Source organism: Vollenhovia emeryi, unplaced genomic scaffold (genome assembly GCF_000949405.1).
Source record: "Vollenhovia emeryi isolate VEMERY1.0 unplaced genomic scaffold, V.emery_V1.0 DF939140.1, whole genome shotgun sequence".
Lineage (NCBI taxonomy): Eukaryota > Metazoa > Arthropoda > Insecta > Hymenoptera > Formicidae > Vollenhovia > Vollenhovia emeryi.
The window spans coordinates 9093-21425 of record NW_011967226.1 but is presented as its reverse complement, the minus strand read 5'-3'; the positions used below and the strand labels follow the sequence as shown (position 1 = coordinate 21425).

The window sequence follows — 12333 nt, the reverse complement described above, 5'->3', positions numbered from 1 at the left end:
ACCCGATCCCTCGCGGGCTCTTATAATTTTGAAATCGACGAGTTCACGGGAGGGAACACGACAGCGCATTATCTCTTTGGGAGATCGGCATGAGAATATCTCATTGCTCGTCACGTTCGCGCGTATTCGTATCGGCGTATTTGCGTAATAACGCGCGGGATACACGACACGTAATTACCGGAGTTGTGGCATTCCCCGCATCGTTGCACGCGCAACTTCGCCCGTGTTACGCCCTCGGCGTAGCGCGGCGAACATCTTTATTTATTGCGGGTATCGCTACTTAAAAAGAAAAATACGGAGTACGAACAATATATATGTATATTATATATACATAAAACGAGAAAGAACGAGACGCAAGAGCGCGCAGAATTGCAACGATCTTCTGGAATAGGCGATACTTTCGATTCGTATCTCCTTATTTTAATACGTAAGAAAGGGAGATCTGTCAAACAACAAGCAAACAGAAGGAACGAACAGGCGGATAAGTGCGGTCGACGCAACTCGCATGAGCGAGAGAGCCGGAGAGAAAGGGAGAAAGAGAGAGAAAGCGCACCGATATTCCCGCGCGTCTGACTCACCTCGTGCCAGCACGTGTTCTACCTGCCCGACGTTTCAAGATCTCCTCTCCCGCACCCCGGACCCCCGCGTTCGCACACACGAGCGATTCGATGGGCCCCATAGCCCCGGAGTATCTCGTTCCTGCTTACCCGAGAGAAGACCACCACCTTCTCGCGTCCCGGTCTCGCTCCCTGCCGCGGCCGCTCGGGCCCTCCTCGTCGCACCGGCGGGCGATTCGTCCTCGTCTATCTCATCGGTATTCGAGAGGTTTGCTCGGGGCTCGTGGGAAAATGAGGCAGGTGGTAGTTAGATCTCGGAGTCCGGGAACGAGAGAGATACGCCTGGCTCTTCTCTCCTCCACTCGTCCGTCCGGCCGGTCCGCCCGATCGTCCGCCCGCTCGGCAGCGACCGAGCGCCATTCATTCGTGCGGGTATATTAATGCGCGCGCGTGTGTCGGGCGCGTGTGTATGCGCGCGCGCGCGCGCGTGTAGCGGCGCGCCGCGGTGCCCGCAGGCCTCGTATGCGCGTCGCGGCCGAGGCAGGTACATAATTTTTGCCCGATGACCGAGGCAGAGGACCAATTAACGGATGCCCCTTAACGAGGGCTTCCGGCACGATTAAAAGCGAAATCACGCGCGCGCGCGCGTTGCGACCGAGCGCGAAACGGCCGTTTTTACGCGCCATTCCGCCGCGGTTTCACTGCGCGGGGAAAGACGGCTGCCGCGACGTTGAAAGTCTTGAAAGTTCAAGTTTACAGTTAACGCAAGGGGCTGAACGAGAAACGGTACGGTGGGGCACGAGTCGGATTTACGAGTTTCTACGAATCCCGAGTCTCGATGAAATTTGGCCAAATCGGTCGTAAAAATCGTCAGTTAATTTACAAATGAACGATCAACGGCATAATTCTCATGAATAGAACCGCGATAAAAATAAAATATTTTCTCCAGAAATATTTCACGTCACAAAAGTCACGTGTACACAAATTACACATCTCTAACTTAATATACCTAAATAATCGCATAAATTGAAATATGTATTTAACGACTGTCTAATATAAGAAATTATATCGGACGAAGTACCGTCTTAAATTTACACCACGGTATTTTTTATTATTCGCATACTTAAACTTTTTAAAACATTCCAGCATTCTTTTTATTTTTGTCGTCCGAGAACTTGAGACTCTTTGTTATTAACGCGTCGAACAAGTTTCGCGAGTATTCCTTTTCGCAAATGTTTCTCGCGAATATTTTTGCCAGCCTAAATTCGTTGGCTTCACGCAAAAAAGAAACTACATATGATATCATTAATATGTCCGTCCGAGACCCAAGTTATTACAAAACCTTGATCAAAGTGCGTGCTTATCAAAATTACTCATTCGTATACCGCTTTAATGAATTGATGTTTCGAAATGCTCCACTCACGATCGACAGTTCTGCAATTTTCTTATTCCGTCCGACGCTCGTTTAATCCATATCGTAGGAGGAATCGAAATGAGATTAAAAAGGGAGTCCGAATGAGGGTCTCGTCAGAGAAGGAGGTAGATAATTATGTGACGTGCAAAGTTTAGGACCGACGTTCATCGAGCATGCATTAAAAATTCCGGCCAGTCATCTCATCGATTTCCTTGTAAAGCCCTATCTTAATTTCGAAGAAAATTACAAGAACGATGAGTAAGCCGCGCTGGAATTTCGACGCGAGAAATCTTTACGGCTTATCAACTTGGAGACACGCGTTCAGATTAAATTAACGACTCCATTGTTAAAATGCCGCGGACAGTTTGCTATCCGAGGAAAGAATTTCCGCCGCTCTTAAACCTTCACGCGCGCACCAACGAAATTAATGCTTATATACACAGCGTTACGACAGAAAATAATAAAAACGAATTGTCCCGTACGTGCAGTAAAAGAAAACAGCGCAACAGCGTTTTCTTTTGCAATGACGAGATAAAAGTTCGCGCACTGTATTTTTATAATCTCTGTGAGAAGCACTTTCGAAATATTACGATAGAAAGTTAAAATATCCTGTTAACACGTTTGAAAAAAGCTTTATGTCTCATTTCGGTTGGCTGTCACTCTAGAATTAGTATTAATTCATCGCTTATCTATTTGTGTCTCGTTATCGTGTTTTGCAATGTCGCGGTTAAAAATGTTATATATAAATAACGTATGTGGGATTGAAGAAACTATTGTAAAAATACACCTGTATCTTGCAAAATCGAGAGAGCTATGCTGGTCTATTAGAAGAGACTCGCTTCGACGTTTCTCTAATGAGAAATACCATAATATAACGGGAGAAAAAATAAAATCTGGTTTCTACGTGTATCTCGGTGTGCATATTAACGAGACGCGCAACGAGATGGTAATGGCGCCAACCTGGACGATTCGTATCGTTAATAGCAGACAGAAATCCCCAGGACGTGAAATCGTCCACCTTTTAATCAAAGATCGCCGACGATTTGTACGACGACTTGAGCGGCGTATCGACGAGAGAAAACGGCAGTAGAAAAGAGAAAGAGAGACTTTATGTCTCTAATTTCCGACTTAACGGTTCTCCTTTTACTTCCCGTCAGTCACTTCCTTCGAAATGTCTCGTAAAATAATTAACGTCAAAGTGGCCAGATATTCTCTTCGCTCCTCAGGCCCTGACGGTTTATCGCGAGGTAACAAATTTCACAAGTCAAAATTACCCCTTTTCTTCATCTTTTATAATGCCTATAATACGTACAACTGTAACTTTTACGTTTCTACTAAACCTGAGATTTAAAGATTCCCAAAATAATCTAACATAAACCAGAATTTTTAACAGGATATTTGTGGAATTGCAAAATTCAAGACCGTAGATTCAATAGGAAAGCACTGAGTTACAAGAGCAGGTTAATACGACAGACACCGAACAATACACCGTTGCAGAGAGGAAAAAGAGAAAGCGCGTCGGTTTACGGAGAGAAAACGGAAATGAAAAATATTTAACGAGTGAATGAAGATCGTAAATATAAAATGTACGGCAACGAGACGCGAATTGCGGATTCAACGCGGAATTATCCAGCGACGAAGAGCGCACACTTAGGTGTACGTCAACCCGTCATTACTGCGCTCATAATGCGCGCCACGCGTTCCGCTATTATCGCGAACGAGCGTCCGGCTGATACGCCATCCGTTCCGTGTCGTTAATCGCAAAAAGTGTTCCGTCGGTTGGGGATCGTTTGTTAATCGAGAACTACCCTCGGTGCAATCGGCGCGCACTGTCATTTCGCGCGGTCGGGGCCCCCGTGGGCGCGGGATCGCCGGGGAAGACCTTTAATTTCCACTGTCTCAGGACTCGTGCTCGACACAATGGGGGCCCAAAGGCGCGCCTCATCCTTCTCCCGTCTCGGTGTCCTCTCCCTTTCGAGCACAGGCCGGCTGCGTGCTATACGCGTGGGAAAGCCGAGCACGTGCGCAATCTTAGGGCCCGAGACTGCCCACAAAGGACGCCTTCGGGGCCCCTTTCGCTCCGACAAACGACGCTCGGCCGGTTCAGAATCCCGGGACTTCTTAAATCGATTTCGAGCCACCGCACAAAGCCTCTTTCGTCGTGTCTCTCGATGCATCTAGAATTGGATATCGGTAGATCGAAACATAACGAGCATAGAGCCGAGATTCGATTGCCTCAATAAATCTAATTGGCAAGGCGAAAAGTAATCTTTCGTGACACTTATCGGTTAATTGTAGACTCGAAATGCGGCATATATTACGACACTCAATGGCAACACGGCCGGACACTTTCTGTTCGTGGAAACACGAAACAGTCGCACAACAGTTTATAAATGAACATCGATTGTCGGGCACGTGGACGCTGGGCGGCGCGTTGTTCATTATCCGTCGATTTGGTGCACGCGCCAAAGGGACGCGTGTCCGCGCGTGCGAGCACCCGACACACAATTTCCCATTCGTTCCATCCGCCCGATCAAATCCCACTTTTAAACACGTTCCACGGAAACTCTACAATCTAAGAAGTTCACCGATACGCGGGCAATAAATTAACACCGGTATACGCAAACGAGCAAACTCCGAGCTGAAAGCTACTACAATTTCGCAACGGAGAACGGGTTACGCCACGAGTCACGAACCCGCGAAAGGTCGAAGGTGACGGGAAGCCGGTCGATTCAGGTTCTACCGGATATAGTCGAGATGCCGTGAAAGGCCGCGCATACGGAAGTAACGCCGGCGTGTGCCGGCATTGTGAGCACGTGCCGTGCTGCGTTGGGGGGCAACGCGTTGTTAGAAAAGAAGGGGAGGAGGGGGAGGGAGGAGGAAAGAAATCTCGGGGTGGAGAAAAGAGCATTTAAAATAGGGCAAAGTGCACGGCGGCGACTCGACGTGCACACACGCGGCGCCAGGTGAGCCCCGAGCGCCCCGTGAGAATGCTCCACTCTCTCGCCTCTTCTTCCTCCTCTTTTCCTTCTTCGCCGCGCGGCTGCTTCTTATGCATCTTCACCGCGGTTACTTCACTCACGCAGTAGGTCAGAAGGTCGGCGGTGTTGTGTCGCGAGCGGCGTTAACTGCGCGCACACGACAACGGCTCCATTCGACGAAGCGCGCACGGAGATTAATCGAGTACGAGCCTCGTTTCGGTCGGCTTCTCACGATAATTCAGAATCTGGCACCCCGTAGCCTTCTGCGATCGCTTTGAGTGCGCTATTAAGATTACGGTTCATCGCGTTGCTCCGTTAGTAGCATCGCCAAGCGACTGTGTAATATTCCTAATATCCGTAATTATATTTTCAGAAGGAGGAAAGAGTTGTAAAACGAGACGTATAACAATGGCATCTATTACAGTTGAACGCGCCCTTAACGCGATCTATTGTCTACCCTCAATTTGCGAAGGCTGTATAGAGCCGTCAGGCTTTTCAAAGTGACTAAGGCCCGGTGTCACCGACGTCGCTTAACTTTAAGCTTAGCTTAATTCGTTCTTCGTCTCTTTCCAACTGTTACTCTAGAGACAAACCTGAATTAAACTAGGATTAAGTAACGTTTCATGAAACCGGGTCCAATTTGATTATTTGCCATTTCGTGCGCGCTGTCGTCCGACAACAAATCCCCCTCGTTATTTCTCGCCGCACGCGCAACGAAACGGAACCGACATCGGGGATAAATGAACATTCTCACGAGCGTTATCTAATTATTGCCGAACGTGTCCCCGATGTTGACCTCTACCTTCGGCCTCCACGGCGCGCGTGCGTTACGGAGGGGTGGCTGATACGCCGCGGGGATATAACGGGGAAGGCAGGGCCCACGGGGTGCGAGAGATGACGATTTCATTGGCACGAGCCAAACGACTCGCGACATATGTTCACGAACAGCTGATGCACTCACTAATAAGTCTCTCTCTCTATCTCACCGGGCACGCGATCGCACGGTCCCGTACGCGCGTGTGCGCCGTCGCGCGGGAGAGAACCTGGGAAAGTAAAAACCCCGCGAGACGAGTGTGAGAAAATTCGTGCGCCGCCGCATCTGTCGGCTTACGCGTTGCCGCAACGACGGGGAACTTTGTCGGAACGCCGTTGCAACACGTGTGCTAATAATCGATTCCGCTGCCGTCGCGAGTGTGCCACGTAGCGCCATTATCAGCTATGATTAACATACGCGAGAGACTCGCTTTGACGTCAAGGAGCTCATCATAACACGTTTTTTTATTTGCATTGCAGATCAAGGTCCGAAATAATTATCGAATATCTTTGAAAACCAAATGTCATCTGGTATTACGCAGATTTCAAAATGCTGAGGTTGTCTCATTTGCAATATCCCCCTCGTCGCAATTGATTCGTGATTACCGCCACACAGGGTGTTCAATAAAATATAGTTGACGCGCGTTACCCGCGTTTCGGCATAATAATTGAGAAAAATTTCCATCGGATAAGCCAATTAAATAGTGTTCTCGATGGTTAATTTTTCCGATTACGTTTTTCGATTAGATTACGGACATATCCGATGAAATTTGATTGAAAAACCGATCATATTTTTCATCGGATACATCCACCTTGTTATTATGTAATTGGATTATCCGATTGTATTTAATCGGACATTTTTCCCAGTGTGGGAATATAATCCTCTATAATTCGCCCGTCGGCTTCCAGTCGACTGCAACGTTTCCTTCCTTCCGTTCGAGTTAGTTTCGCGTGCCACGTGCCGTAGCGTGAGCACGTGCGAAGGACGCCGTGAGCGCGACGCGAAATCAATTCTATATTGTCCGTCGACACACTCGAGATATGCAGAAGCGCGCGCTCGTGCCTCGCCAACACAACGTACAATGGAACTGGATTTTAAACTGTCAGAACACGAAGTGCCGTATTAAGACTGCTGTGTCAAGTGGAACGATTGTCAGCAATCGAGGATCGCAAGCTACGCGGATTACGATTAGACAAATTGCTAGACGGAAAGTTTGGACATTTGAGTTTATGATAATCCACGATAATCCGTGTTATTTTGAATTTTTCCCAGAGTAGAGTCTAAGGGAAGTTTAATATAAATATCCTTCAAATTCAACGTAAATGCACGTCTCTTGTTTAATGTCTACATATTTTTATTTATCGATTACAGCAGCGAAACGCAATTCTGACATTGTGAAAATGAGCGAAAATGGCTCGCTTGCTATTCAACTTTCGACCGATTCGCTGTTAAATCCGCGATTTCAATCTCGACAAGTGACGTAATAGGCATTATACGTGTAGAAAGTGCATTTGGCTGAACGTGCAAGCACTACGTGGCAGCGGAACATTAGGCAAAACTTCCGATTACGACACGCTATCCATTTCGATGTAACTTTGCATGTCCGCGCGATGTTTCGTGGAACCACGCGCGATGTTTGGATAAATCCGAATGCGCAGACGTATTTTTAGACATCTAAAGATTTGTCACTCTCTGGTAGGCGAGTAATAGTTTCGCAGGTAAGCACGAGTGAGTCTGATATCCCTCTTTAACATCGATGCGAGCGATCGAAGTGAATTTCGACCTTCGATAATTATAACATACTCGTTACCGAAGCTGCAACATATATTACAACGAATCCGGTTTCTCTCTAACACGACACAAATGTACAAGATAAGGGAAAAATGCTGAGATAACGAAACTCGAGACAGGTCATCCTTGTGCGTCATCAGCTATTCTCGGGAATCGTGTTCGGTTCGCTTTCACTGAACGCGCCCGGCTTTCGCGGTTACATCTACATCTTGCCGCGTTTCAGACACTTAAATCCTGGCAACATCCCGCTAATTAGATCCCACGAGATCGCGCGCGGACAAAGACGTCCCGATCGAAACAGCGGGGCGGACGAGCGAGACGGGAAACGAGCTACGGGGAGCGTTATCGCACGATCGCGTCAGATTCTATCCAAGTACCACCACTCGTTAACGACACGCGCAATTGGCCGATACGCGAAGGAGGGTACGAGAAAAAAAAATAGAACGGGGAGAGGAAAGCACGTATATAGAGAAGATTGGGAAGCAACAGAGAGACGGAGAGAGAGAGAGAGAGAGAGAGAGAGGGAGGAAGAAAAAGAGAGACGGAGCAGGAAACCTTGTAAAAGCCGCGGTAGCAAGAAGAGATTTAAACAGCAAAAGGGAAGAAAGGGACCAAATTGACGACGGAGTGGACAAAGAAGAAGAAAGGGTAGGAGGAGAGATTGCTAGGGTCGCAGAAACACGGAGGGGTGAGGGGGCGAGGCGGGAGAAGTTCGAAACGAGCGTGCGTAATTATTCGGTGCGAACGACGTTTAAGTATCCGAGCCCCGAGCGCGAAATAAGCGAAGTGGCCGGTCGGGCACGGGAGGACGGAGGATGTGGAGGAAAAACGAGCGGGCGAAGGGCGAAAAAAAGGGAAGGACACGAGGCGCGGCGAAGGAGGAGGAGGAAGAGAGCCGTACGGGATATAATTCAGCCGGTGGCTCGCCGAAATTAGTATCTCCAAGTGCAGGAAACGTGTCCTCGAAACTATCCCGAGTAGGAGAGGACGAACTACCGAGGGAAATTAGGGCCACGGAGCTCCACTTTCGACTAATTTTTGCCGATAGCGTATCGCAGCGCGAACGAAGGCGCTTCATCCGCGCACGGTGTGCGCGAGCAACGTTTTTGAATATCCGCGCGTCGTTTGACTTTTTACTCCTTAGTTCCTTGTAATTACTATCCGTGCACCCGACAATTACGCGCAATCGGGGCCTCGGTGAAATATCGCGGCGCACTCCGCCGCCCTGAGAAACTCACGCAGGGCGTAATAACAATAAGGTCGAAACGAAAACGAAGAGACTTGATTTTTTATGTTCGCGCTTGTAGCCGCAATCCTTTCGTTGCCGCTGGAATTAAGTATACGCTTACAATTTTGTTGACCTGCTTTGCGAGTATAATATCTGAACTCGATTACATTAACAGATGAAGAACAACGTATAGGAATTAATTTTTATTTATTTAACGGTATTCATAAATTGCCTTGGTGTACGTGAACGCAGCGTTGTTGCGCGGATGAACGTTAAAACGCTCTCGGGCGAGAATTAGTTTAAAAAGTGAACGATCCAAGTCGGACAAGCGCGGAGCGTAAGGGTAATTGTTTCCCAGCCGTAACAATCGACAAAATAAAGCACGGCGAGCGAATTATATTATATCGAGATCTGATTCGCGCCTCGACTCCATTCACTCGCCGCCGCGCGTGCTGGCTCGGAAACGAAGACAGAGAGTCGGGGCGCCGGAGCAAGATTAATTAATCGCGTCTCGCTCTGTTACAGGACCGGCTCCGTAACGACCGATTTGTCATACGCCGCCTTTGCACCGACGGGCTTTATCGCGCTCGTCCGCGACTCCCCCCCCCCTCTCCCCCCACTCCGCAGCAGCGTTGTTATGGGTATAAACGATCGATCAATCGCGCCACCGATGGGGCCGCGATACCATTTCGCGACGTCCACCAAACCGGACACGGCTACGGGATACGCGCGTGCACGCATACGGAGGCGCGCGCGCGCGCGCGCGATTCAACATCGTGTAGCCAGTGGGATTGCAATCACGCGCCGGAATTGCGCCGGACTTGTGCCCAGCACGCTCCTCGATCCGCCGAAGCGGGAGAAGGCGGAGAAGGCGAGGAGAGAGACAGAGAGAAAAGAAACCACGAGGAAGAGGGGGAGGGGGGTCGCGCGGAATCGCGATAAGAAGATCCAGCACGAGCATGGAAGCTGCGGCTGCGATGGAAGAAGCTGCACCTTACCAGGCGGGACGAGGACGCGTTCTCTAGTTTGCCCCGAGGTAAGGAGAGGTAGACGTCAGTCGAGATCTAGTCCTTCCGTATGAGCGCTCGTGGAAATACGGCAGAGGGCAGAGGGAGAGAGGAGCGAAAGATAGAGGATAGAAAGAGAGAGGAGGAGAACGACGATTACGAGCCGCGCATACCGTGGCACGACCACTCGTCGACGATCAGCCGAGGTAGAGAGCATCGACTCCGCGCCGCGCGGCTAGGTGCAACAAGGACGCAGGAACGGTGACGATGGCTTGGTGTGGGCGCGTGTCTGGCAGCTGCCGCTTACAGGTGGTGTGCTTGCTTGGGAACCAACCTCTACGGACCGTTCCCACGGAAGGCCTGTCCCCCACCGCGCGGCCCCATACCCGTCCCCTCGCCCCGTCCGCACGGGGACCCATGCCTATATAAGTCGAAGCCTCGCCCGGTCGCGGCTACAATCACGCTCTGTTCGCGTTCACTCGAAGGTCGAGCTGGAGAACGACGTGTCCAGACGCACACGCACGTTTCCTTCCGCCAACCGCCAGTGACTCGCAATCGTGAGCGACGATTAGAGTTCGACGAACCGACAGTGCGATAGTACGAGGAGGTCGCGTTCGCGGTAATAGGCCGATACGCGGTTGTCAAGTGAAGTTTTGACTGTGCCGCGAGAAAAAGGATTAACCATGCAGATGCACGAGCAGATCATTATAGCCGATGGGCAGGAGCAGCCGATCTCCAGGACGTACCAGTATCGAAAGGTAGGTGTCATCTTGACGTTTAAACAAACCGCCGCTCTAGTCGTCGCGTCAAGTTAATTCGCAACTTTGTCGTTTCCCTCGGCAATATATTCGAAATTTGAATTCTTGTGAAATTTTTCTTCGCACAAGACGATATCCCCGATAAGTCTCTCCAATTGTCCGTATCGCCAAACGCAATTCGTCGATCTACAGCGACCGCTCGTTTCGTTTCGCAGGTGATGAAGCCGATGCTGGAGCGCAAACGCCGCGCGCGCATCAATCGCTGCCTGGACGAGCTGAAGGATCTGATGGTGACCGCGCTGGCCGGCGACGGCGAGAACGTGGCGAAGCTGGAGAAGGCGGACATCCTGGAGCTGACGGTGCGTCACCTGCACAAGCTCCAGCGCCAGCAGCGTCTCTCGGCGAACCCGGTGATCGACGCCGACCGCTTCCGCGCCGGCTACACGCACTGCGCAAACGAGGTCAGCCGCTGCCTGGCCGCCACCCCGGGCGTCGACGTCGCCCTCGGCACCAAGCTGATGACGCACCTCGGGCACAAGCTCAACTCCATGGACAAGACCGGCCCGTTGACCATCCACGTGACCGCGCCGCAATCCTCGCCGTCGTCCACCAGCGAGCTCAGTGCCGACGAGTACCCGATGCCGCTGACGCCGGCGTCCAGCCAGCCGTCCCCGGTGCGAACCGATATCGACGCCGTCTCCCAGAGCCACCAGGGTCTCCTGCAGGTGGCCAAGCCGAACGAGCCCATCTGGCGGCCCTGGTAAACCCCCGCGGCGCCCTGACACGGCGGAGAAACTCGCCGCGGTTTCTGAGTGAACCGGCGAAAAGGGGAGATCTCGAATCCGAAGGGATTCACCGACGCTCGACGCCGGTGTTGCAATCTCGTCTGTGATCTGAGCGGAACGGACGCCGCCGCGGAGGAGGAAGAGCGAAGAGACCGTCTCGTCTACACCCCGTGCGACACACAAAGATCACCTAGGCTTAAGGGGAGTTCCACTTGCTCAAAGGCACTCGGACCGACTCGAGGCGGGTGTGTCGTGCACCACCAGCGGACTCGGCGATGTCCCGCGGGAGTCGGACAGCACCTGGGATCTCGATACGTAGTTTTACTCGCGGCCAAGCGCGGCTGAAGCTTTAATTTACTCGACAGTTAGATGTTTTCTATTGTTTATTTCATACTTTTATCGAGGATGTTTTTTTTTCTTTGAATTTTCTCACCGACGGTAACGTTGTTGTATAAGTCTTTCCACCGGTCGACAACATCGGACGTGGGACAACGACGACGGGCGGCCCCCACGGGGGGCGGCGATCTCGGTGATCCCGCGAAGCGCGCGTCCGTTTGTCACATCGCGTGACGCGAACGATATATGTATAAATGACCGAGCGGAGGATCTTGTGATAGAGAAACGTGTACCTGTGATATTTACTGTAGTAGACGTAGAGAATGATAGTAGATTTTTAATAAACATGTTTCGTATCAGCAATGCATTCACGTGATTTCGATTTGCAGCCCACCCGATATAGATATAGATTAAGCCTGAACTATCTCTAGCGGTAATGCAAAATTGCCCGCTCCTCTCTTGCGAGTAGCGTGTTTACCTTCTATTAATATGCGCAATACGAGACAGAATCGCATTCTCTCTATTTTAAATCGGCATTCACGTAGCGCGTCGATGCGGATCGCAACTTGCGAGATACACTCAGCCTCGTCAAGTGCGAACGAAATCTCAACATTTCGCGCGTGTCTCTCGTACCACGTGCTTTGTAGCTAAGAAAAAGTTGT

At 50.5% G+C, this 12333-nt stretch overlaps 1 protein-coding gene across 1 annotated transcript; it reads left to right on the top strand.

Annotated features, from left to right (window-relative positions):
- The first annotated feature begins 10175 nt into the window (after positions 1-10175).
- LOC105567091 (enhancer of split mgamma protein-like) lies at positions 10176-12030 on the top strand. Its single transcript, XM_012021646.1, has 2 exons — positions 10176-10550; positions 10766-12030. Exons 1-2 carry the CDS (start codon positions 10476-10478, stop codon positions 11312-11314), a joined length of 624 nt encoding a protein of 207 aa, XP_011877036.1. The 5' UTR covers positions 10176-10475; the 3' UTR covers positions 11315-12030.
- The last annotated feature ends 303 nt before the right edge of the window (positions 12031-12333 follow it).

Excerpts from the sequence above, each read along its gene's own strand:
- LOC105567091 (XM_012021646.1), top strand. The coding sequence starts at position 10,476 with ATGCAGATGCACGAGCAGATCATTATAGCCGATGGGCAGGAGCAGCCG. Across the intron at positions 10,551-10,765 it reads GGACGTACCAGTATCGAAAG|GTGATGAAGCCGATGCTGGA; the intron begins GTAGGTGTCATC and ends TTCGTTTCGCAG.